The following is a 27,450-nucleotide window of genomic DNA, read 5'->3' as shown; positions in this document are numbered from 1 at the left end:
AAGTCCTTGGCAATTAACAGGTCGTAGCTGGCGACCTGTAACAGAGAGGAGTCTCAGTGAAGGTACCCCCAGATTAGGAAGTGATAAGGAAGTGTAGAGAATGCCTCACCGCTTGAGATGATAAAGGGGTGTTGTATGGAAACCAGGAGAAGTGTTTAGGGGCCACAACCAGCCATTGCACATATGGCACGTGGGCTTATGAAAAAGGTTTGCATTATGCAAAAAGCTTCCCAGTTTCCTCCCGAGTCAGTAAAGATTCACCAGAAGTCTGGGCTTGTCAAGTACTATAAAGCCCAAAGAGAAATCATACAAGAAAACATTTTTTATTAGTTCAAGCGCTGTTATTGAAAGCATACATTTAGATGACAATTATTTACAATAGTAAATATGTTCTCTATATGTTAGTTCACCAGCGAGAACACGATCCATTATCAGATTATGAATGTCTACGCCTAGGTTTGGGGTTAAGCGCTTCTGAAAACAGAAAAAAATCCATAGTTTCAGCAGAGGCACAAAGTGCATTTTGAAAATGTAGGACATACACAGAGAACAGACAATAGGAAAAAAGGAACCACATTTAAAAAAGAATATATAATGTGTTCAGGGATTTTAGAGCACTTCAGTTAAAAAAGTAATAAAAAGGCAAGTATTTGTAAAGAATCAGTAAAAAAGTAAACACCAGTGTTTATTCTATTGCAGGATTTGTAATATGTTTTTTTGAACATTCTATTTTGCCAAAAAAAAAAATCAAATACCATGATTTGGTTTCAGATATTCTAAAGTATATTCAGTGCACGTACAAAAACAATTGTGTACGACTGGATTTTTAAAAGTAAATTATTTTTTAACTTAACACATCTGTACAAAACACATTATACATTTAATATCAACCATTTTTTTCAATTAAAAATTCTAAGTTACTTGCAGTCTGATTCAAGAACAGCAATCCTTACCAAGCACAGCTTTATCACATTGCACATTCTAGTAAAATCAACAAAGAAAAACAACATTATTTATAACTAGAACACATCGTTTTTTGTATATTTTAAAGATAGTTAAATAAAAATGTACATTATCTCTGCAGCACATCCCATCTGGGTCTTTGTGGTAATCATATTGATTAGATTTTTAAATATTTATCACTTTGCAGGTCCAAAATGAATCAGAGTCATTACAGTTGTGTAGCTATGAAGAAGGTCATCCTTCACATCATTGCACTCACGGAGGGTAAAATTCCCTGTTACTATACGGTCGCATCCAATTTCCCCATTTCCAAAGAAACCAAACAAGGGAACAGTTGGAAAAAACTTTCTGAAGGCATCCGCTTCAACATTTCTTTTGGATTTGTAGTACTGGTAACCTCGTCCAACACAAGCAAACATAAAGCCAAAGGTGTTGTGCTCTGGGATGTTGGCTGCTTTGAGACGTTGCATTGCTCCTTCTGCTGTACTTTGATCATAGACGTCCAAACCCAATAGAACTGTAGCTCCTTGAACTTGGGCTCCACTAATGGCCAATCCAACAATACCAAAGGGATCACTGCCATGAGTGTTTCTGAAAAGCCAGAACAAAAAGGTTAGGAATTATTGCATCACATTGTTTTTGAGTGAACTTCAAACGAGCATTTTGATGCATCAAACCACATCACACTAGAGTCTACCAAACACTAAGGTGCATGCTTTGAAGCCATTATATTTAGGGCACTTTACGCCAAATACTGCAAGTATACACACGTATACCAAACCATGCCTTAAGGATGCTTTCAGATGACCATCCAGCATTAAGCAATACACAAGGCACCAGACTTTTCTCAATACCTGGTCACTTGTACACACAGAGCAGGTTTTCACCAGTCCGATTTGCACCAACTTCCTGCTACACCCCGCACCCAAAGCAGTCATGCAAATGTCAGACGCCATGATGCATTAGACCCAATAATATAATCATGTGTCTTAGACTTCACTATTAGCACCCTTGATCGGCCACTGCAGTTGACGCAGTCTGGTACTAATACAGAATGGTGGGAAGCTGCCTTGCTGAATTAGAACGGAAGCAGTGCATTCATCTGTCCAAAACATATTGTGCAATTGTTTTATGGCACACTATTTTAGCAAGCTGAACCATAACAGGACTTAGGGTGTTGAAGTTGGGACTACAAAAAAGGGACAAATATCGTTGCATACTGGGCATTACGTTTTCCTTACTCCAACAATGTAGGCATGGGGAGGATTTTTCACATCTTTCAGTTGTAGAGTAATTCAGTTTTTCTTCAAAGGTTTTAAAAGTCCCTATTTGGAGTATGAAAACGCACGTTACCATTTCAGAACACTTCAGTTGCCAATTTGACTTCAGACCTGGTTACTCCCATCGATCGTAACATCTGCTCTATGATCCAACCCTTCAGCTTCAAACACTGGCATAATTTCTGTAATACTGTGCTGCTCAACTTCTTTCAAATATCTTTACAGAAGCCAGCTTTGTTATTCATCATCCAAACCTTTTCAAATATATTGCAGATTTATCTAAACCAACATGACCCTTCAGATGGAGCAAACAGAATTCTTCCTTTGAACTAACCCAAATAAACAATGGTGGTAACAGGAACTTCTGTTACACATCCATCACACAAGTCCACCGAGTACTACATTTTGTTAAGGAAAAGGAAATCCAAAAGATAGTCAAAATTCTATGTACAGCGATAGCAAGATTACTGCTTTGGGAAATACCCAACTGAAATGGAGTGCTCAATGAATAGGAGTTGGCATTACTTCAAACAGCAGTTTAGTGCAGAACAGCCGATTTCCCAGACTATCACTGTATGTGCTTCCTAGACAGTATATTGCACCCATTTATGCAATGTTATATGATGCCAAGGGTGGCCAAATTCTTCCCCTATTGAAGTGCTGAGAGTAGTTGCACAACGTTATCAAGTTCCAATGTACTGGCGTACTGTCCCACCCCCTTTTGCATTGCCTCCAGCAGATAAGCAAGATTTTTGCCATACATGCTGGTACCTTGGATACATGGCCAATGCAGAGGCAATCAGTCTTTGCTAGTAATAAAGTAAGCTACATGTTCCTGCGATTCCTTGTGCTTCTCTTCGCCTTGTATGGCTGCAGCCTTGTGATTTTAAAAAGCATTTTACAGAGGCTCAATGGCCCTTTTGCCCCCCCCCCATAAGTAACTTTAAATGCATATATGAAGTTCGAGTTAATCAGGCCTCATAAAAAAGACAAATTCTCTCTCAACCATTAGTGGAAGTTTTTGCACTCAATACAGACTGATGCTGTGGTTTGAAGCCCACAAAGTGTGCATATTGCTTGCTTATCCAAAATATAACAGGGTCCTATTCATGTTATCTTAACTCCTAAATTAGATAAGGTGATATCTATAGGGCAGTGATTTTGTGACCCCTCATTTCTCTGCTTTCACCTAGGGAAAGTGCCCAAAACCTCAATGCTATGTTTTTTCATGCATCAATGCAGAAGAATTACATTCCGTCTAAATATTTGGTGCCAAAACATCAACCCCGAAGCAACAGATGGCGACAAATACATGCTTCCCTTTAGGGATTGAAAATACCATGGTTTTCAGTTTTACGCAAGTTCTCCCAAAAGACACTTCTCTTAAGGGGGGTGGAGGGGTGACCTTTAACTGTGCTTACCATGTTCCATGCACAATAAATCTGAATGGTCTTTGAAAATTATCACAAGTCCACAAACTGTCACTCTTTCCCCTGAACTCTAGACCAATTCAGGTTTGATCTTGAATTCAGAGGTGTCTTGAACTTCTAGAGTATATATCTACATACACACGACTGAACAATGACCTTGATGCAACCTTTCCCATAAAGGGTCTAAAAATGTTTGTAGGAGATAAAAGTGCAAATAAGGAACTAGACTAGCCTCAATAACCAGGGTGAGAGGAAAAGCAACCCATTCACATTTTGTTCAGGCAAGAGCAATGGACCTCTGTCTATCGAAGTTAGAATGCAGAGCTGTGTGTGCGCCATAATAGTTCTGCCTGAATCAAAGACAGCACAGAGTCTTTAAGCCCTTGCTCCTTGTGCTAACATGCCATTAGGCAATCATTTGAAATTAATAGCTAAAGAAGCCACAAAACCCAAGAGTGGCAATATAAGGAGCCAACACATATACAATTTCTAGTAAAGATGGTGTTTGCTTTTAAAAATGCTTTCATTGTTCTGCATCGTACGATTTCAAAATGAGAGCAAAAAAGAAAGATGTTTCAAAAATTCTTGTGTTGTTTTGCAAAATCTACAAGTGTCCTCCAGGGGATAGACTTTGTTCTTATACCAATGCTTCATTCTCACTTTTGTATGCAACATATCTAATCTGAATACCATATAAGTCCTTCGCACCTCTTTACAAGGAAAGAGTGTCAAATAGGACCTACGTGGCAATTGTGCATGAAAAAATGTAGACGACTCAGCAAAGGAGGAGTAAGAATGGAGCTGATCACCACATTCCGCCCAATCATTTTCAAAAAGCTTTTTTTTAACCTTACACAAATGCAATTGAAGATCATCAGGAGACATATTAATCTTGTCTAGCATATTGTCCAGTCTTTCTTTATACTGTACAATAGTGTTGGTATTGTTATCACAGAGCATCTTATTTAAGTATATATAGAGCGAATTCTTAGGAGGAAACCTTTTGAGCAGTTTACTAAAGGTCACCATTTATAACGTGCTGATAAAGAATTCAGCCCAAATTTGTGCCTCAATATTTTATTTGGAAGGGATGCGGGCAACCCCAAAGTATATTACCAATGAGAGCCTTGAAGTTGAACAAGCAAGCGGCCCAGATCGCCAAGACAAAGTTCCACTCCATATAAGAAGATAGCTTCTACTTTTTTGCTATAGAATTCAAAAAGGAGTTAACGAGAAGCTGCACATTTTGGGAAATAATAATTTCATTTGGCCTTTCAGGGGCAACCATTTCACCACTAGTAGTTCTTCCATTCTTTTGAAGGAAATGTTATTTGTCAGCATAAAACCCAAATATGATAGATTTTTCGAAACGGTTATGGGCATAGAGTCAATCGACCTGGTAAAGTGACACTTTTTTCCTATTACAAAAAATAATAATGTTCGATTTCTGCGGATTAACCGGGAGATTATTATTTTGACAATATAGTAAGAAGCTTTCCAATTTTATTTGTAGTCCCACTTGGGTTCTATCAAAGAGAAGAACATCATCGGCGTAAGCTAGCCATGATAGTTTCAGCGATCGTAGCCAAGCTGCAAAAGATTTTTGTCCCCAGATGTCATCGAGATCAGCCATGTAAAGATTAAATAAGATGGCTGCATTTAACTCCTATCCAACTAGGGATAGCTTTGGTCAAAGAACCTTCACGGTTAATTCGCACTTTGAAGTTGGTGCTAAAATGAAGCATCGCAACCAAAGTAATCAGGTAAAGGGGGACATTTGCATTAAGCATTTTCTGCCACAAAAGGCCTCTGATTACACTATCGAATGCCGCTTTGAGATCTAAAGATACTACAAAAAGAGGGCTTTTATCCGGAAGGTTAGCAGAAGCTATCAAGTGCGCCAGAATACATGCTTTAAGGGGGGTGCCCATAGCTTTTCGAACGCCGACTTGCACTTTACTTAGGCATTCATTATTACGAATGAAGGTTTCAACCTCCTGAAGAATAAGAGATGCAAATATTTTGGCAGCTACATCGATGATGGCTACAGGTCTATAATTATTCGGATCAGTAATAAGTCTTTTTTGTGTAAAGGAATAATTATAGAAGTAAGCCAAGACTGAAGAATTACTTTGGAACGGAAGATTTCTTGAAATATGTCAAGAGAAATAGACCAACAATGTGGGTCATCTTTACTGACACATGGAGGCAAACCGTCGGGCCATGCGCATTTTTATCCTTTCAATTTTTGAATTACCATCAAAATGTCTGTAATCCCCTAGGGACAGCTATTTTGGAATTAGATGGCAATCCGGCGGTTTTTCAAAAGAGGCAAATGTTGCAGGCATAGCAAATTTATTAAGAAAAAACCAAGTCCATGTTGAGCCATCAATTGCAGAATCAAATTCTAGATTATCAACTTTATCTATAGATCTAATATATTTCCAAATATCTTTAGTTTTACGTTTACATAATGGACTGACTAGCTCTTGATTGCGTTTAAGTGCGATCATGGCACGAATTTGGCGCAATTCGTTCTTATACTTTAGTAAAATTTGTTTATCATCAAGTATGAGTTTACTTTGGTGGCCAAGATGGACTTCCTTGCTCTTCGTAGATTGCACACAATTATTTTTCTGTTTGATAGTAATCAACTCATGTGAAAATGGCAATGCAGACTTTTTATAAGATATTTGCTCTTTGTGTGCAGAGGCTATAGCATGTAGGTGGGTAGCAATGATCTTCATATTCCATTTTAATATGTATTCCCTATCACGTGGATTAACTGTTACTCTTCCAAAGATCTCTATTAACAAGGAATGAAAATTTTCTACAGGTACAATCGTTCCACTTAATCGCCAGCCTGGGTCTATCGGCCTGAATTAAACAAAGGCTTGAATCTTGTTGCAAATGTCTGAACTGTCCTATGATTGATTTTACGATCATTAGGTTATCTCCCAATTGTGGCTCTACAGTGCGGACATGAGATAGCACACCAGATAAGGTCTTGGAAGAGAACATATAATCAATCCATGATGAAAAGTGTCCACGTTTCCACGTGAAAGACGAGTTTTTGATGTCAGGTTGTACTAAATGAACATCCCAACCTCCACACGTTTCCTTTCTGTGAGGCTGAGTACGCATGGGACGAAGAAAGTAAACTATTATACGCTGGCCAAAAAAAAGCATTGAAATCTCCCCCTATAAAAGAAAAGAACACTATTTAATGCTTTGCATGCTAGATGGACTGCTAATAGAAAGGTGTTCCAATATAGAGAAATTAGAAACAAATTCCCGCCGTATAATGAGTCCATCTTTAGGTCCACAAACAAATATAGTTCAGATTCATAAATGTGGTTAATAGTAATGTTCAATTTGTTGCTGATAAATACAGCCAGACCACCCGCAGGTCTGCCTCCCACACCTCTAACTGCATGATGTACACAGGAAGAAAACCCATCGAATTGGATATTCCTCAAGGACATGGTTTCTTGTACCAAGAAAATGTGAGGGAGTGAGTCTAAGTTTGCCCTCAGCATCCATTTTTTAAAGTTATTAAAGCCGCAGCAATTCCATGAAATGATCTTAAGGTCATGCAATTATGAAGTTGCTTGTTGAGGGATTACGAACGCTGCTGCTTTAATAAGAGGTTCTAACAAAGTTAGGCCGTTTAGGGCCTTCGTGAGGGAGGCTAATTGTTCCATCATATTTTTTGAAGTCTCTTTACTTACGGCGGTATGTTGCCAGTTGTGTTCAACCGCTATGACAGGCAGGGGTTGAAATTCCAGAAACACCATTGCATCTTCTATCGAAGCAAAGGCATACATATCAAGGCCAAGCATCTTTAGATCACTTTTATGATCCCACAGAAGTTTAGCAACTATTGGCGAAAGCATCTTAGTTAGCATTCGATTATTTTGATTAGGCAGACGTACCCATTCAATGTCATTCGTAACTAAGCTACGAAGAGAGGGTATTTTAAATAGTGCATTCATTAGGAATGAGCAATTAAAGGATAGTTCCGGGACTTTTTTTTTTATTGTTCCTATGGTTCGGCCATGTGTTTTTAAGCATAAATCGGTAGATCGTAGAAAACTTTCCTATGGACCTTACCCGACTTTTCGTCCATTAACGCACTCGAAAACATCCGCCATTTTATGATAATCCTATCATTTCCCCCCATCGCCCTGGCTCACCTGCTTTTGCGGCACTAAATCAAATCCCCCGCCCCTGAGCCTGACATCAGAAGACGCGTACCGCCCATTTCCCGTTTCGTGTCAACAATCGCTGCGCCTCAGCGAATGAAGTGTCGCCATGGAAATGGCAGGACGCCTCTTTCCTCAATAAGTATAAACAGACAGTTTCACAACACACAGCAGCAGATTTTCGAATCCATTCCTCTCTCTGTGTTACTTTGAGTATTCTGTGACTCGTTTCTGTGCTCTGGTCAGCTACCTTCGTTGATTGTAGCCCGTGTGAACAGATACCAGTACCACTGCTATAAATTATTTTACTTTCTTTACCACACAATGGCGACAATAATGCCGTATATGTACGAGCCCGAGTACACCGAGGAAGAACTACTGGAAAGGCAAGCACGCGGAAACGATGGGGATTCGGACGGCAGTTGGGAGGACCAGTCAACGGATGAAGAGCCTGGACCATGTCGCATGGACGGCGTCTCCACCTGGTGCACGTGCAATCGGTGCGAGCTAATGCCAACTGAGGAGGAGAACTGCTGCTGCCGAGAAAACTCGGGATGCCTGGCCTACATTTCAGAAGGCGAGCCAAGTCCGCAATGCATCACTGAGCTGCCAGAGTTCAGCAGGGAAGCCTGCCTCTCACGGACCGTGTTGAGGATGATGAAGGTGCTTATGCACGAACTTCGCGGCACTGTTCGTCCGCGTAATCCGAGTAACGAGTAAGTATACTCTGGTTGTGATGTCAGTGATGCCACTACTATGTCATGGTCGTCTCCCACATATAAAATTACATCTACATATCATTCGAATGCATGTAAATTGGTTCCATATTGTGCATTTTCTAGATAGAATTTTTTTCAAAGCAGAATGACATTTTTTACCTGAATCGACAGTGATAAGAAAGTTTTGTCATTTTAATACAGTTTGCATCTTTCGTTTTCACAGGTGGTACAGGCTGGTGGCCTATCGTTGCTTCACTTGGTGGCTTCACGGGAGGCTCGGACACCGCGTTCGGAGAGTAATACCTGCCTGTGCGGTACTTGCCATTAGACAACATTTCCCCAGCGACAGTGGACAATACCGCGGATTTTCCCTGGATGTGCTGCAACCGCAAATTTACAATGTGTAATGTTTATTATTTATGTTCAATTGAAATTAAGATCTAAAATAAAACCCAACATATATTTTAACAATGGTTGTTTTGATTTGTTCAAGCGTTGGCAATAAAAGGAAGGCCGTTGTATTTTATTGATACAAAACATGGTTATAGGTAAATATGGTTGATCATAATAAATCATCCTTTTGGGCACCGGGTACAGAGATGACCATCTCTGGCCCGTGCCGCCTTGCCACCACAGGCCAGCCTGCTGCTGACTAACTGCCTAGGCATCCAGGGTCTCCAGGGTGAACTGCACCCATATATTCTCCTGGGAGGGTGAGGTATTTATAAACTCACCCCCCTGCCTTCCATGTACTAGATCCTGCAGCCAGCCTCTTACATGCAGTTAGATGGCCTCTCCTTGGTGAGGCCCTGCGGCAAACGTGTCTTGTCTGCACGACCACCGCCCTAATCCACCCCCCGCCCTATCAAAGGCAGTTCGCACCGGGGTACTTGTGCTGGCAACTGGAGCAGTCAGGGAGCGATAAAGGCCAAGAGGTGCCAAAGACCATGTACACTTCAAAGTGGTCTATAGAGCATGGGTTGTTGTTCCCATGTCTACCTCCAGACCCTGTGTCTCCTGCCAAGCATCCCCCCTCATGCTGGACGGCCCCCTGCAATCCACATAAGTGTGTCTCCATTCACAAGTCTTCCTGTGTCTTGTCTGCACGACCACCGCCCCAATCCACCCCCCGCCCTATCAAAGGCAGTTCGCACCGGGGTACTTGTGCTAGCAACTGGAGCAGTCAGGGAGCGATAAAGGCCAAGAGGTGCCAAAAACCATGTACACTTCAAAGTGGTCTATAGAGCATGGGCTGTTGTTCCCATGTCTACCTCCAGACCCCGTGTCTCCTGCCAAGCATCCCCCCTCATGCTGGACGGCCCCCTGCAATCCACATAAGTGTGTCTCCATTCACAAGTCTTCCTGTGTCTTGTCTGCACGACCACCGCCCCAATCCACCCCCCGCCCTATCGAAGGCAGTTCGCACCGGGGTACTTGTGCTGGCAACTGGAGCAGTCAGGGAGCGATAAAGGCCAAGAGGTGCCAAAGACCATGTACACTTCAAAGTGGTCTATAGAGCATGGGTTGTTGTTCCCATGTCTACCTCCAGACCCCGTGTCTCCTGCCAAGCATCCCCCCTCACGCTGGACGGCCCCCTGCAATCCACATAATGCCACGACATATACACGTCATTCATTCACAAACACACCCCTGTTTTGAATTCTTTATAACCCACTTCATATTTCTAATGAGCACTTCTTTGCGCTTTGCTAGTCAACCCGTGAAGGTGCTGGTTATCTGCTCTTCGTCTCTGTGAACTTCCGTGACCACTTCGAGGAAACTCCTCAGTTTGCAACCTGTGAACTGCTCCCTGTTCTACGACAAGAAACTACTCTGATCCCTGCATCTAACTGTTTGTTCGTCAAGATAAGGCCATGTACCATAATCATTTTGCGTCCAATTTCTTTTCGTTCAAGACAGTACATGCAAGGAACTAGTCACATGTTCTGAGTTTACATTAGTATTCATAGAGAATTGTTGATCTTTCCACAATGCCTGCCTGTTACATTGGCGGTTGCCCTTCGAAGACCCATAATAAATCTGAAGGTACTATAATGCATGTTTTCCCTAAGACAATAGATCAGATAAGAGAATGGGTCCGATATTGCGGATATCCACCGTCTGAGCTTGAAAGTAGAGTCCTAGAGGTCTTTGCGGACAAGAGGGGTGATCGATACCGCATCTGCAGCAGGCACTTTACCTCTGACATGTACTCCACATCATTGCTAATAAAGAAGAACACACCGCGAGCAAGGCGAAAATTGCTCTCAATCGCTATTCCCACTCTATTCGTCCACATCCCTCCACTGGTGAGTCAAGTTTACGTATTTATCTCTCGGCCTTGCGGTAGTGTGTGGCATTAGCTTACAATAATTTCCCCATTTATGTATCCACTCAATATGAAGGCGGAAGATTCTCCATCCGTGTCGTTATTGCAGTCATCAGCCACTTCAAGCGCCTATCGGGTAATCTTACTTGGCTATTCTGCCACTGACTTGTTTTAGGCATGTAAATCAATAGTTTTAATTTATCGTGTAATTATGTTACCTAATGGTACACCCTTGTACTCGTCCTCTAGTCTTTGTTTTCAGTTATAATTATTGTTATCCAAAATAATGCAAGTACTGTCTTTCAGGGAGATGCTGAGGAGTCCAACGCATTGACGACTACCGTTGATGTCACTCAGATGCTCGAGGTACGTTTCAGGACAGTTCCGTCGCCCTCCTATGTGTCTTCTTTTTTCAATTTTGTGTTCATTACTAATGAAAGTCCTATGTTTCAGGGAGTCGATGGAGCATTAGTCCAAGAAGAAGGGGGAGCATGCAGTTACGGGTCGGCGCAACAGCTTGCAGAAGTGTGCACCGCAGTTACATCGTCCCTTGATGTTCTTATGCATTTCGAGGTATGGATACTGACAGTTCGATCAAGCGAAATCATATGACGTGATTACATCCGCTATACTTCCTTCTTTATTAACGCAAGTACTATGTTTCAGGGAGATGACAGAGCTTCTTCTACAAGAACATCACCCCTAGTAGTTGATGCAGATCTCTGGGTGGTGACACTTCCAACGATCAAGCAAATCGAATCATATTTACATATCCATTATTTATTTTAGACAACTGATCATTTGTGCAGGTCTATTTAGATGAGCCATTCACGCCTGCACAAAGTTTCTGTTCTTTTTATCATAATAGAAAACCACACTAATGCAATTACTGTGTTTCAGGGAGTCACTGAAGCATCATCTTCAATAATATCATCAATGGAAGTCTATGAGGAGCCCGAGGTATGGATCTTGACAGTTCCATCTAACTAGATCAACAATGCGTGAATAATTGTCGTTTGAATGTTCTACACAAAGCGTTCATTCGTGTTTTGCTATTGAGATGTACGTGGGTATTGGTCCCCAAGTACATTTTGTGTTTTCGATATTATTATACATACTAATGAAAGTTCTATGTTTCAGGGAGTCGATGGAGCGTCAGTGCGTGATGGATGTGCTTATCATGAAAATATAGTCGTTGCAGCGCAAGAGGAAGTGGAGACATGCACACACGAGTCGGAGCAACAGCGTCCTGATGTTGAAGTTCGAGGCAAGAAAGTTTCAAAGAAAAGAAAGCAAAAGAAGGTTAGTGTCCTGGTCACTATATTATGTTGTTTTTCACTGTTAATAGTTCAATACTGTAAGTTGTGTTTAAACTGAACATCCCTTTTCCAATCTGTCCTCTAGTTGCGAGTGGGTGTACGAACTAGATCTACACAGACAGTGAAGCGAACGAGAGATGTTGCTTGTCAAACCTTTTGGCAGGGACTTGAGACTGGAGATGCATCGTGCCAATGGGAAGAATATGAAGTGATTGACAACGGAGCTATACCACATGCAGCCATTGATAGTGAATGTCCTCCTGGTAGTTCGGATGCAGTCGGAGATAAATTCACAGAATCCACACCCGCAAAAACTATGGCCGCGAGAAAGTTGAAGAAATTGTCCTATTCACCCATTGCCGGAGAAGGAACAGATGTTGCAATGGAAGAGAATGAAGTGGACTACAATGAAACACCTTCAATATCACTGAACATAGCGGAAGACGATATCAGAGATTCTACCTTTCATGTGAGTGGCATGTCCTCAACGTTACAGGCCGAACCAGCTGGGATGCAGGGTGACAGTATAAGGAAAGAGGCCAAATTCATTGTATTCGATAGTTGTTTGATTGATATTATTATTCGGTTGAAATGTGGGCATTCGGTAGGTGGGGAAGTATGTGGGGAGCCATTGATTAATGTGACTCGTGCAATTCGAGGCACTAACCTTAAAATACATGCCACCTGTACAAAATATCATCCTTTATCATGGTCTGCACAACCCATGCTGGGACAACTGCCAGCAGGCAATCTACTTTGTGCAGCGGCTGCACTTTTTAGTGGTTCAAGTTTTAAAAAATTAGAGTCTTTCTTTCAGTTTGTGGGAATCCATTTCATTGCGAAAACTCAGTTCTACAAATACCAAACCGATTATCTATTTCCAGCCATTAGCGAAGCTTGGAGAATGGAAAAAATGATCTATTGATAGTACATTCGCGGGCAAACGGTTCAGGCTAGCCGGTGATGGACAGTGCGACAGCCCAGGATTTTCAGCCAAGTACTGCACCTACCACTTTCAGGACATGGAAAGTAAGAAAATTGTGAGTTCGGTGGTCGTGCAGGTGTCACAAAGTACATCCTCAGTGGCCATGGAGAAAGTTGGCTTTGTAGCATCATTGCAAGAACTACAATCGCGGGGAATGGTGATCGACCTGATAGCCACGGACAGACACGTTTCAATTGCCAAGACAATGGGAGAAGAGTACAAAAATATAAATCACCAATTTGACGTTTGGCATCTTGCAAAAACAATCAATAAAAAATTGTCGGCTGCAGGTAAAAAAAAAAAGATATGCAAGGTATTTCACAGTGGTCCAAGTCAATCAGCAACCATCTTTGGTGGAGCTCAAAAACATGTGGAGGGTCGTTGGAAATTCTACTGGAAAAATGGCGGTCAGTAATGCTACACTGTACAAACGTGCACCGCTGGAACACGAACCAACATTTCCACAATTGTGAACATGGCCATTTGTCCACAGAGGAGGCACGGAAGAAGAAGTGGTTGATTCCTTCATCACCCACTCACAAAGCCATTGAAAAGATTGTAATTGATAAAACTATAACAAAAGCTTTGAGGGGACTCACGGAATTCTGCCACACAGGAGATTTGGAGGTGTTCCACAATATGTGCCTAAAGTACAGGCCAAAACGATTGCATTTTGGCATGGAGGGCATGATAAATCGGACTCTTTTAGCGGTCTTGGCACATAACCATAATGTTGGCCGTCAACAAAGTAGGACGACCGGAACTTTAGGGACGCTTCGCTACAATAAGGCCTTCACTAAAAGAAGTAAACAATGGGTGATCAAACCAGTGTTTGAGGATATGCAATATGAGTTTATTGAGACACTTATTGTTGACGTCCTAGATAGGCACATAAATGGAGTTGTGAACGAACCTGTGCAGGTGACAACTGCATTGCCACCCAACATTGCCTCTGTTCCATGTCCACCTAAAGAAGAGCTCATTGAGAAATACACATCACGGTTTAAATGATTGTAATTTGATTGTCTGTTCTCTCGAGTCTCCTCATGTCGCAGGCCCATTGAATATGTTTATCTATCCAACCTTGTTCATTTGCGCATTAAATTAAACCAAACAGTAATATAAATGATTTTTCAAAAAATATAGAATGTCTCCGTATTTATGGTTCTGTGGGGCTGCAAAGCACGCAGACAAAATGCAAAGATGGAGTTGGAGTATAAATTTCAAGTCCTGTAAAACGGCCTTACACTGAATGTAGCTAACTAGGAATGTGTGTTCGTTCAAAGTGAAGGTCAGCTGCTTTGATTTTTTCTCGGGTGCCAGAATGGCCCACGACTCAGTATAAGGTTCTATTGTTATTTGACCTTGACAGGCCGGGACCACGTAAGAAACGATAATGAATATAATTTCAGAAACGAAAGCCATTTCATGTTCGTTCATTAGAAGAAATAAAACGTCGGCATAGAAGGAGTGGTATTTCGGGGCTGCCCTACGCACAGACACAATGGAAAATGCAAATATAATGTAAGTAACTCTTTAGATGAGTTTATACCGCAATTTAATTACTATACAGTAGCTTTAAAGACGGGTTAAGTTGTACTTGTTCATTCTATGTGGCATATTGTTTTGTACCGCGCACTATCTTGGGGAGAACCGTCTCCTCTCCCCTGCTACAACTGGTCCACTGTCTGCGACCTCGGTCCTGGGCCCTTCCACTCTCCACCTGCACTCCCTGTCAACCCCTGCACTGGGGGACTGTCTCAGTATCCTACAGCCCCCCCTTGACGTATAAAACCCAGTTGCACTGTCCTAGCTATGAAATAATTTCCAGACCTAATATATAAAATGAATAATTTTAATAAAGATCTGATGGTGAGACTAATTTCCTTTTTTTATGTTTTTCAAATAGATACATCGTCCATTATTGTCTGTGTCACGAGTACCAGACACCGGCGGATGGCTTCTATAATCGCCAATTGCTTCTCCGCGTGAACAACGTTAGCACCCTGACCATTTTGTGGGACGATCGCCAAGTACAAGTATGCCCTTACGCGGTACTAACGGCTAGATGCAACATACAGACCGTTGTGGTGGCCTAGTGCCTCGTTGTTGGAACAGCCATGCGATCATCAGTGCGACCGAAGAGCTTATTTTATCGTAAACCAACACCCTGTCTACTGCACACGAACATCGCTTGCCTCAAGACGAAATATTTTGGATCGAGAGCAAATAAAAATTCATTGATCTAAGACCCTGTGTACAGCAAAGGAACATCGTGTGCCTCGAAACTAACTTTTCGGAACGTGAGCAAATAAAAATGCAAATCGCTGAATATTCTCAAAACATTTGATGTCAAATAAATGTACTTTGCCAAATGTACAATCTTGCCGTTTGCTTTTAAACCACAGTTTCATATTCCGAATTGTGGCGCTGTATTGTGAGATGATCTAAGACCCTGTGTACAGCAAAGGAACATCGTGTGCCTCGAAACGAACTTTTTGGAACGTGAGCAAATAAAAATGCAAATCGCTGAATATTCTCAAAACATTTGATGTCAAATAAACAATCTTGCGGTTTAATTTAAAAGTACAGTTTCATATTCCCAATTGTGGCGCGCTGTGTTGTTTGAGCTCATCTGTGTTGATTTCCTGGTTCTGTGTGGAGTCGCGTAGAAGACGCCTGGGCGCGTTTGCCTACGCAGCTCAGTCACGTCACGGATAGAGGCGGGGAATATGAATGTTTTGATCAAGTCTGTTTCAGGAGCGGGGGATTTGATTTAGTGCCGCAAAAGCAGGTGAGCCAGGGCGATGGGGGGAAATGATAGGATTATCATAAAATGGCGGATGTTTTCGAGTGCGTTAATGGACGAAAAGTCGGGTAAGGTCCATAGGAAAGTTTTCTACGATCTACCGATTTATGCTTAAAAACACATGGCCGAACCATAGGAACAATAAAAAAAAAGTCCCGGAACTATCCTTTAATGCGAACCATTCCATTGATGTTCAAATCACTCTTCCACCCAATTATATTTTTCATTTCAGTGGGAATCGTATTAAAGGATGGCTGGATGGAATCATTTAAAGAAGAGGAATAAACCCCTGCCTCACAGTCCAATTTTATGCCGTCCACATTCTGCTCATCATATATATATATATATACATATAGGCCCTTTTGCAGGAAACAATGTCCCATCCTTGTTTTCTGAACAACCTTTTGAAGAATTATTAGGTTGCACACTCGAGGATGTTTGGGGGAACCCAACTAAATTGGGATGAGTCACCAAGGGAACTATGTCAAGATGATGTACAGGTTCAGCAGTGCTCAAAAGTATCTGAGGGCAAGTTTCGGGCCCAACACCTGTACTTTAAGAGCCTGTCTGTACATTATGTAGAGATTTTATGAGGTTTTTCCTCAGCTACAGGCTTATCCAATTTTGCATCCTCACTGAGAATTGAGGATGAATTCCTTTCAAGAATTGACTCCTTTTCTATGTGCTTCTCAATTTTCAATTGTTTATCAGTTTTCTTAAACGTGATATCTGAAAAGTAAGAAGTTACGTTTGCCTGAGTCATCGTGAAGTCTAAGACTTGGATTATCCAAGCAGGACGCGTTTGCTCTCAGTACCTTAGAGTCTAAATCATTAGATTGAATAACTGGACACGTTTGAGTCTGCAGTTTGATCCGTGCTCATACATTTCTTAGAAAGCAAACTAATCTGAAGTACTCTTACTTTCTTCATCTAATTGACTTAAGTTCAGAACATGTTCATCCAGAGTTAAATTGGGTTTCAATTTTTCTTTGCTTATCTGATTCTTGCACAAAGCGGAGTGATCTGGATTTTTGTACAAGGGCATTTTTCTGCACGAGACAACCCAACTCTAGTTTTGTGTCTTCTTTTTAGTGCTTTCTGATGATTTATTTTAGATCTTCTAGATAGATGATAAAAACTCTCTATAGGAGAGGTATCAACTTCTTCTGCTTCTAAATCTTTTGCTTGTTCTATAATATCACTAAGTACAGATGGACTATCCAGAGGCTCAACATACGGAACCGTCTTAATATCTGTTGTTTCAGAGGGCGACAGCGTTATTTTTGGGTGCATTTGAACTAAGATTTGTTCAACCTGTAAATAACGCTCGTGTTGTAATTTGGCAACTTCAAGGAAATCAATAGGTTCACAAGTAGGACTTTCCTTGTGTAGATTACCTTGTAGCTGCGTAATTTGAGCAAATGACATAGGCAATCCATTTAAAAGTAACGGATCGTCTAAAGTCTGTGTACCCTTATGATTTTTTTAAAATTGATATCAGCTCTTAAGAGCTCATTTTTTACAATAAGAGCAGCTCTTTTAGGACAGTCCACGTGATGTTTGTGGCAAGCCTCCTGAGCCAAAATGTACCCTTCTAGTTTCATTAGTTTTGCAGTATTAGAAACAATGCTATTTTTTTATCTCTTGTAAGAGCAGGTGAGAATATAAATGCCCACAGTCAAGAAGATTCAATATTCTTGTGATGACTGGGAATTCCTGTATATCCTTTCTTACTGGTACCAGAAGATAATTATTCTGAGCAAGAGGATCTTCAGGTGAATGCGAGAATTTAAATATGGGAACCAAAGTATTCAAGTTGCCTGGCACAGGGTTAAGGCATAGCGGTTTTACTACCTTCTCATTTTCAGCAGTGGGAGAACTAGTTGAAAGATAATTGGATTTAGGTAAAAATTGAGCTTCATGTTGGACAAAGCTATGTCCCGGGCTTACATGCTCCTTCATATTAGACTTATGAAATTGCACGTGTTCCCTGAAATTCCCACTAGTCGAAACTGGAGTAGATGGACCTAAGGAAAGCTGTATAAGCTTATCAAGATCTGCCATGATTACAGGAGCCAACATAGAGATGTCTGCAAGTGTTGTATACTTTTTTTCATGCATCTCTGCATCGACTGTGTTCCATGTATGCACTTGGAATTGCAGCAAATGGGTCCCTCGTAATATCTTCATTTGCTACTTTTAAGGAGCAGAGTGATTTCTATTCAGGAATGTTAGAGTCTATGTTTATTTTAGTGCTCTTCTCATTAGGTATTGCAGCTTCCTCTAGCTGAGCCGACATAGAAAGGAAAGAGCGCTTCCCGTTTAAGGAGGGTGCGGGCTAACTTTTCATTTTTTATTTTCATTTTTAGGAGAACCAGAAATGGATTGTGCCTTAACAAAACTTTCTTTTAGTTTCTTTCCATTCTGGAGAATTGTCTCCATGGTATACCAAAGATTAAACTTGGTGAAAGGGGTGACACAAAATCAAATTTTTGCTAAACTAAAATATGCAAAATAGTGTATTTTTTAAAGTCAATCTCCCCTCACTCTTGCACACAGTATAGTCTGGGCAAAAAAATACCTTTTGCTCTGAAACAAGCACCGGCATAGTCCTTCCGCCCGCCTCCTGCCACAGAGCCAAACAGCTCAACAGCTACTTGCAGTGCTACTTACGATGCGCGTGCACGATGCACAAGCACCTTCTCTTTAGTAGTGGATAACGCGCTCAGAGGAGGGCGGGAGGCGGAGCAAAGTGGATCAAGCTGCAATAGAGAAGAAGGCTTGAATTAGCATAGGCAACAAAGATGGTGAGAAATGCCAAGATCAAAAAACAAGCCTAATGATGCAGAGAGACCCTATGGTGTTTCTAGCTTGAACAAGCTTGAACTAAGTTCTTTACATTAAACATAAACAAGCAATGTTTCTTCGTCTAAAGTGACAGTTCCCCCTTTTCTTTGCCCAGCGGAGTCCGTGTTACGCCGGACTCAGTGATTCCTCTTACCGACTCAACTTGTTAAACAGTCTTTTAAAAATGCAATTATACAGGATGCTCCAGGGAACTGGGTTCAGCGTGGCAGCACTTGCAGCTCAACAGCTACTTGCAGTGCTACTTATGATGCGCGCACGGGATGCGCGAGCACCTTCTCTTTAGTAGTGGATGACGCGCTCAGAGAGGAGGGCGGGAGGTGGGCCGGAGGCGGAGCAAAATGGATCAAGCGACTCAACTTGTTAAACAGTCTGTGTAAAGTCCAGAACAGTCCTATCAGAATTCAGCTATACAGGATGCTCCAGGGAACTGGATTCAGCGTGGCAGCACTTGCAGCTCAACAGCTACTTGCAGTGCTACTTACGATGGGCCGTAAGTGTTCAAAATTATATTTCAGGTTGTTCAGGCTTTTGGCCTCCCTTCCTCACGTTTTCAGCGTGGGACAAGGCGGTTCACTCGAGCGTAGCACACTTTTTGGCTTCCTCAGCACAATGACACAGTTCAGTTACCAGCATCAGGGCCTTCTGTGCCCAACCCGCTTATCTCATCAAAGTCTCTTGATTCAGAGGGCCTGATGCACAAAAACAAACTGTTAATTTCCTCTCAAAGTACTCAATTTGGATGATTCACTCTTCACCCTGGATCCTCCCTCAGCCGGGCTCCGATCCCCTTTTTCAATGTTTAGAGAATATTATTTCTTGGTTGACTCACTGTTCACCCTGGATCCCCCTCAGCCGTGCTCAGACCAATTTCATTTCGTATCAACTCTCAGCGACTTTTGAATGTGCACAGGGTTTAGCTTGACCCGTTGCAGGACCACTTCGATCTGAATTCCTTTTTTCACATTTGCCAACCAGTTGGATACCTAACAGACTTTCGAATGAGCACCCACGTGTCACCAGACCTCTCCATTTACAGTATCTTTCTTGGCTTCCAAAAGTTCAGTCACTCCTCTGTTATTCAATTATATTTGTGTCATTCACAAATATAGGAAGAAAAATCTATGTTTTAGCACCTTGGGTACCCGCTTTGAGAACACGGGGTTCTAATGGGCTTTATCCCCCATCTCAGGGGCTGCAATGGATGATAATGGTCCATAGCCCTCCTTATTTATTTGTAACGCGCCAAAGCCTGCAGACATCAGGCTGTGTGGTTACAGTATTTGTTGAGGAAGATGAGGTGGAGGAAGACATCTTACTACTTGCTGAGAAAGGAACAACCTTTCTGAGAGCATTGCGGTCATTGGATTCGGTGTGGCGGCGCATGGAGGTGGTCCCGTAGTAGTACTGTCCAAGTAGGCTGCGACTCTCAGTGCATTCCACTTTGAGATGATATGATAGGTTATTTATAACGCGCTTAATACCCAGAGGTTTCTCAGCGTGGACCCGGGGATCGAACCTGTGTTGCTCCGTGTTGTCTTGCTTCCAAGGTGAGCATGTTGCCGCTGAGCTATCTTCCCAAGATCTTGGTGGCTTTAGCCTTTGGTACACTCCCAACAGTAGCAAAGAACTGGTACACCCATGATTCGATCTTCGTGCTAGAAGTAGGCACTTCTTCTACCTCATCTTCTTGGTCCTCTTCATTGTCTTTGAAAGTACTGCGCTTTTTTTGATGTGAAGGTCCTCCAGCTGGTGGTGGTGGTGGTGGCTCTTGGGGAGGAGGGATGGCAATAACTGATGCCATTTTTATGATAAATAGCAGTTTTGATCAAATTCTTCCAAGTATGTAGTGTGTACTAGATTGGTAATCGATAATGAGTACAAAAAGTGGAGGTGTGCAAAGGAAATTTCGAAAATGTCCTATATCAGTAGAAAATGCAGTTACGAACTGTCTTCGAAGCACGGATCCGATCATGAAGTGCAGACGCCTTTGCGATCACGTCACCATGCCACGCGCAAGCATATGGTCATGTGGCACTGTACAGAAGGTCTGCAATGAAGACGTTCCCGGGCGTCTACGGATGCAAAATTATTTCAAAAAGTTGCAAAAAGTGTATAGACGTGTTAAAAATGATGCTACAAAGGTGGGAAATGGTAGTTTTAAGGTGAAACTTTGTAAATTGGACATAAACATTGCTTATTGGCCAAGTAAGATATTAGTAAGTTGTAGGAAAATAGAATGCACTGGTAAAAACCCATGAAATTCACTAAAAAAACATTGTTAAAAGGGACATTATGGTTAAGTTGCACTAATAAAAACCTATGAAATTCAATGGAAAAACATTGTTACAGGGACGTTATGGTTACAGCTAAGCAACCATAACTCACGCCACCACCGTGCACTGTTAAGACTAACACCAAGGACATCAAAGAAGACATCACAAATGTCATTGATGACATCCCTGATGACATCACATATCTGGCTCACTTATTTTGGTTCACTGAAAAATCTAGGCCAGATGGTTTTATTCACTGACAATCAGAAAATTCAAAAGGTGCTGTATATCAAAACGTTAACCTTGTCTTATGTTCTTAAAGTACTTTCCTTAGGGTTTGGGCTCAGCTCATGGTGCACAGGCATGGGGCAATAGCAGGCCTCAAACACACAATTCATTTGTATACAGGAAGATAAACTTTAATGCTATTAACATTTTCTGATGCAGTTTCTTCCTTACTTAGGTTTCCCTGTATGTGCCTCTGATTTATATGCATTGTGGGTCTTCATATGTATTGTTTGTACTAGCACAAGTGCGTAGTAAGTCTTGAATTGTTAGCTAGTTATTACATGTTTAACATTACACAATCACCCCTGACATCTTGTTACCAACATTAAAAAAAAAATAACCCCTTTTAGATAGGGACTTTTCATCAACATTAATTTCACATGTGATGTCATCAATGACATTTGTGATGTCATCTTTGATGTCCTGGGTGTTAGTCTGGTGCGAGTTATGATTGCTTAGCTTACCATAAATGGCGAATTTCTGAGGTTTTTCAGTTTTACCTGTAACCATAACGTCCCTGTAACAATGTTTTTCCATTGAATTTCATAGGTTTTAATTAGTGCAACCTAACCATAACGTCCCCTTAACTACGTTTTTTCATTGAATATATATTATAATGAACAAACAAGATTATGTGAAAGAAGCGTACAGGCAGCTTAATGATCTCAAATGCTATGAGAGACTTGAAAAAAAATCACATCCAAGAAATGGAAAACAAAGTTTGGGATTTCTTAATAAAATGGCAAAATATGGGCATCTTGGAGGAAGAAATGGTTAAATTTCCGACCATATACTTCCTCCCCAAAGTCCACAAGAACCCCACTAGAACCGCAGGGAGACCTATAGTGACACTATGTGGCTCACTCTTTGAGAATATGTCCAGATTTGTGGATGAAGTCCTCTGCAGCTTCGTCTCTATGCTACCCTCCTATATTAGAGACACCACGGATGTTTTATGCAAGATTGATGAATTACCTTGGGAACCAACATAATTGCTGGCCACCATGATGTGGCGTCTCTTTATACATCAATACAACATGAGGATGGCATAAGGGCTTGTGAAGTTTTTCTGAAAACTAGATCTCTCAATTATCTTGAACACACCACAATGATCCTAGAAATGGTAATACTCTGACTAGACAATTTCTTTTTCAACAATGAGTTATTTCGTCAAACCCAGCGTACTGCCATGGGAGCAACATTTGCACCATTGTATGCTAATCTCATGATGGGAAACTGGGAAAAATCAGTTGTGTGGACAGAAGAAAATGAAATTTTCACCGACAAAAAAATACTATGGTTACGCTATATTGACAACCTATTTATCATTTGGAAATCATGGCAAGAATTTGTTAAATTCCTCAATATCAATAATTTGAATTTACAATTCACTGAACAACATAGTATATATGATATAGTGTTCCTTGATGTAAAAATCAAAATTGTAGACCAAAAATTGGGGTGTGACCTTCACAGAAAAATCACTGGCGCCAATGTTCCGCTACATGCAAATAGTGCCCATCCCAAAAGTGTCTTGTGGTCCATTCCATATGGCGAATTTATTCGCATAAGAAGAAATTGCAGTCATATTGCAGATTGACACAGCACAAAACTTTTTACATCAAAGGTACCCTAAAAAAGTAATTGGAAGATTGTATCTTAAAGTCCGGGATATGAAAAGACAGGACGTGTTGATGATATCAAAATCTGCACTTAAGGAGAGCACAGAAGATAGTACTATCAGACTTATCCTAACTTTCAGAAGTCATTCACAGACGATACGTAACTAACAAATATTGGGAAGTCCTGATGGTGGATAATGATCTGGACAAAATTTTATGTGAACGTCCAGATATAACCAAAAAAGGTACATGGTCTCAGACATCATCAAAAAGGGCAGTAATTGGCTCTTAGGGGGACGTGATGGCTTTATTAAGTGCAGAAAATGTAAAGTTTGTAAATATGCTTTTAATTGTAACAGCTATACTCACCCCATTCTTAAAACTATGCAAATCAAGGGCAAAATCAGTTGCGAGTCTGAGCTAGTTGTCTATGTTCTAACATGCCCCTGCCTTAAGTGGTATGTGGCAGCACAAATTGTAAGCTAAAGGTGCGGATTTTGCAACATATTAGAGCCATCACCAACAAGGACCATGCATACCCCATGGCAAAACATTTTTCCGAATTCCATGATGGTGATCCCAAGACTAACATTTTTTGGTATCTTTAAAGTTAACACCGGCCCAAGAGGAGGTGACAGTGAAAAACAATTCAGACAACAACAGACGAAATATATTATTGACTTTGAAACCAAATACCCAAAAGGGCATAATATAGATGAGGAATTATATACATTTCTGGGTGTCTAGATAATTATTCATTAATTCTCTCTTTTTCATGATTGTCTCCATCTCTCATCCAGTTTGGCTCTGTCATTTTTCCTATGCTTGCTTTTCGAATAATAACAGGCATACTTGTTTTCTGATTACTATATTGATCCCTTTTTTTCAATTTTATTTTTTCTTATTTTGTGATTTTCTCATTCTCTAGAACTTATCTTTCTCTTCCACAACTTCTTGGCATGGGTTTCGGATCTTTCTATACACACCTTTTTTCTTATTTTTTTGTGACTTTCATTGATACTAGAAAGTAAGACCTTGGGTTCTATGTTTTATGTATTAATACAAATAGCATACTATTCAGAAAACATGACAAACAGTTTTTATCATCATATATGTATTAGGACACAGTCAGATGGGCTTAGCCACATCCAAAAAACATCATTGTCTAAATTCCAGGCACATGCACTTTATTTTGTACTAGTTATATCAGTACCCATTCCCACTGTCTTTGGAAAGGTCAGTTTGTCTTAAACCCATGATATTCGTATTCCCACTTGGATAACGAAGCTGAAATACAAGGTTGCATAGGGAGTATTTTTACCCTCGACTATGAAGGTTATGAATATGACCACTATTCTAAAGTGAGGCACTAGCACTTTATTGTATTTCATTTCAGTTTATAGGAATGTGTTTTTAGTGATAACATGCGTCTGTTTTCATTGTTGCACTGCGCATGAACTTTTCATATGACGGTTAGTTTGGAAGCGGCGGAATTAACAGTTTTACGTTTTGATATAGGTATTGTTTATATTCCACTATGGATATAATTAGCAACATCTGAAAAAATTCACACTTACCTGTGTATGAAGTTCCGTTTATCACTGCTACATCGATTGCATTGTATGTATTACAAGTAACATTAACCTGTTTCAGAATGCCTGCTTGCTTCTGTAAACAGCCATTAAGTCTATGGGAAAGCTTTGCATTCCCACTAAACGTCATTGTCACCCTGCATATAGCCGACACTGGCTTTTAGCACTGCAACCATCTAATACCTTGGATGCTGCCACAAGTACACTGGCTGCTCGACACTGCATACCCGTGTCACATATGCTCACAACAATGCCTTTACCTTTAGTTACCTTTACCTTTAGTTACCTTTACTATCTTTACTATCTTTACTATCTTTAGTTACTGCTGGCCATAGTTAACCCACACCAGCATGCCTCTGAATTGCCTCCGCCCAGCTCCTAGAGCCTGTGTTGTTGCTGCTATACCACTTTTTGGTTTGTTTTAAAGCATTCTGTGCACTTTGCTCACTGTGTCTCAGGCCCACCTAGCTAAAAGTCAAATCTGCCTATTGTGATCTGTCTCAGAGCATTCTGTGTACTTTGCATATTGTGTTTCAGGCCCACTCAGCGAAATGTCGAATCTCCCTTTTGTGATCTGTCTCCGAGTATTCTGTATACTTGGCTCACTGTGTTTCAGGCCCACTCAGCTAAAAGTCGAATCTGCCTATTGTGATCTAGCTCAGAGCATTTTGTGTACTTTGCTCACTGTGTTTCAGGCCCACTCAGCTAAAAGTCGAATTTGCCTATTGTGATCTATCTCGGAGCTTTCTGTATACTCTGCATACTGTCTCTCAGGCCTACTTTGCTAAAAGTTGAATTTACCCATTGCGACCCACTTCTCACTACTAATATGCCAGGCCACTGTACCTCATATCCTTATGCTACTTATCCCTTCTCAACTGCTCATCAGTTTAGCAGCCCACCCTAACGGTACCCTCCTAGCTGAGAAGATATCCCGTCCTCCTAACTCCCCTAGCATGGCACTCAAACCTAGTAGTCCTGCCCACTCTACCAGTCCTCAGGAGAATATACTATGATCCCCTGTACCGCAATCAAAGAAGATAATCAAACCCTCAAAGGAGCTCTCCTTAATGCAAGGCCACTGGTGGCTCATGCTATCGACATAGCCGATCTAATCGCAGAAGACAACCTAGACTTCCTAGCCATAACCGAATCATGGCTACACAATGCCGCTAGCTGTCCCAGAAGGATACACCATTTTCAGACAAGACAGAAAGGGTCCCCGAGGCGGTGGAATAGCTATCATTTCCAGAGAGTGCCTATCTATGAGAATAGTCGCCGCACATGACCTGCAATCATGCAAATCCCTCTCTATCAAGCTACCACTAAAGAACTCCCAATCACTTACTATGCATGTAGTATACAGACCCCCTGGGCCTATTGGCACATTTGAAGAGGACCTGCATAACTTAACTGCTAGCAATCTGAAACTCGCCTCCCAAGTACTGTTGCTTGGTGATTTTAACTTAGGTTTGAATGATTCTTCGGAAAAACAGGCCTTGCAAATAGTAAACTCCCTTAATGCATTAGGATTAACACAAAAGGTGAACGCTCCTACCCATATTAAGGGTAGAACCCTGGATTGGGTAGCCGACCACAACTGTATAGCTACTATTACCTCTATTTCTCTCCGATCTTGGAATGACCACTTCCTGGTGTCCTTGACGCTCTACACTACCAGACAGAGACTCATAGCTCCCCAAGCAGCGCCACCTTGTATAACCAGGTTGAAGAATATAACAGTGGACAGTGTGTTCCCCAATATTCTACCCGCCCTAAATTCTCTGCCCGACAGCCTTGACCCAAGCACTTTGGTGCAAGAATATAATAAGATCATGCTCTCCTCTTTGGACAAAGTCGCCCCGCTCAAACTGAGAGCTAGTAAAGCCAAACTACACCTTAACAAGTGGTTCACTCCAAAATTAAAGGACCTGCGACTATTAAAAAGAAAATGTGAAACTGACTGGCGGCTTTGCCCCTCCCATGAGAACAAATATAAGCTAGCGTCTACTGCATCACACTATAAAAAAGAAATCTGCCAGGCAAAAATAAATTCCTATAATGAACGTATAGGCAATTCCAACTCTAGTATGAAATAATTATTCATTATCCTAAAAGAACTAGCATCCCCTATCCCTTCACCCGATACCTGCATCAAAGACAAGAACTGGTGCTCCGAGATACAACAAGCACTAATAAAATCAATACTCTCCAAACCAAAATAAAAAAGAAAGACTCTCTGAATTTACCTCAACCAACTCACCACCCTCCACCAAATACAAAATATCTCTGATCCAAATAGCACTTTCTGCTTCACTAAAACAACAATCCCTGAAGTGGAAAAAACCATCCTTTCTCTCAAACCGTCTAATTGTAAAGGAGATGTCTACCAAGCGCACATCATAAAAGAGGCTGCGAGAGACCTCTCCCCTTTCATGTCCAAACTAATTAATGCTTCTTTTGCCTCCGGCACCATCCCAGCTAATCTAAAAAAATCATGGGTGCTCCCGCTTCTCAAGAAGCAAACCTTAGACCCACTTATCCCTACTAATTACCACCCTATTACAACGGTACCATTTTTACTTAAAATCTTGGATAAAATTGCATACCTGCAGATCCAAAAACACCTTGAACAGAACAAACTCCTAGGGTTCCGACAATCAGGATTCCGACCATTACATGGGACGGAAACTGCACTGATAGATCTGAAAACTCAGATCGATGAGTTGAGAGATCAAGGGAAAGACAATGCATTACTTACCGTAAAA

At 41.2% G+C, this 27,450-nt stretch overlaps 1 protein-coding gene across 1 annotated transcript in view; it reads right to left on the bottom strand.

Moving 5' to 3' along the window:
* Positions 1-307: 307 nt before the first annotated feature.
* FBXO22 (F-box protein 22) overlaps positions 308-27,450 on the bottom strand; it is a 533,135-nt gene continuing 505,992 nt past the window's right edge. Inside the window, exon 7 of the mRNA XM_069624341.1 lies at positions 308-1,554. Within this exon, the coding sequence (XP_069480442.1) occupies positions 1,140-1,554 (415 nt within the window). The 3' untranslated portion in view covers positions 308-1,139. The remainder of the gene's footprint in view (positions 1,555-27,450) is intronic.

This window comes from Ambystoma mexicanum, chromosome 11 (genome assembly GCF_040938575.1).
Source record: "Ambystoma mexicanum isolate Mex_15411 chromosome 11, UKY_AmexF1_1, whole genome shotgun sequence".
In the NCBI taxonomy this organism is placed as follows: domain Eukaryota; kingdom Metazoa; phylum Chordata; class Amphibia; order Caudata; family Ambystomatidae; genus Ambystoma; species Ambystoma mexicanum.
The sequence above is the reverse complement of the archived record's forward strand: the minus strand, read 5'-3'. Positions and strand labels throughout refer to the sequence as shown.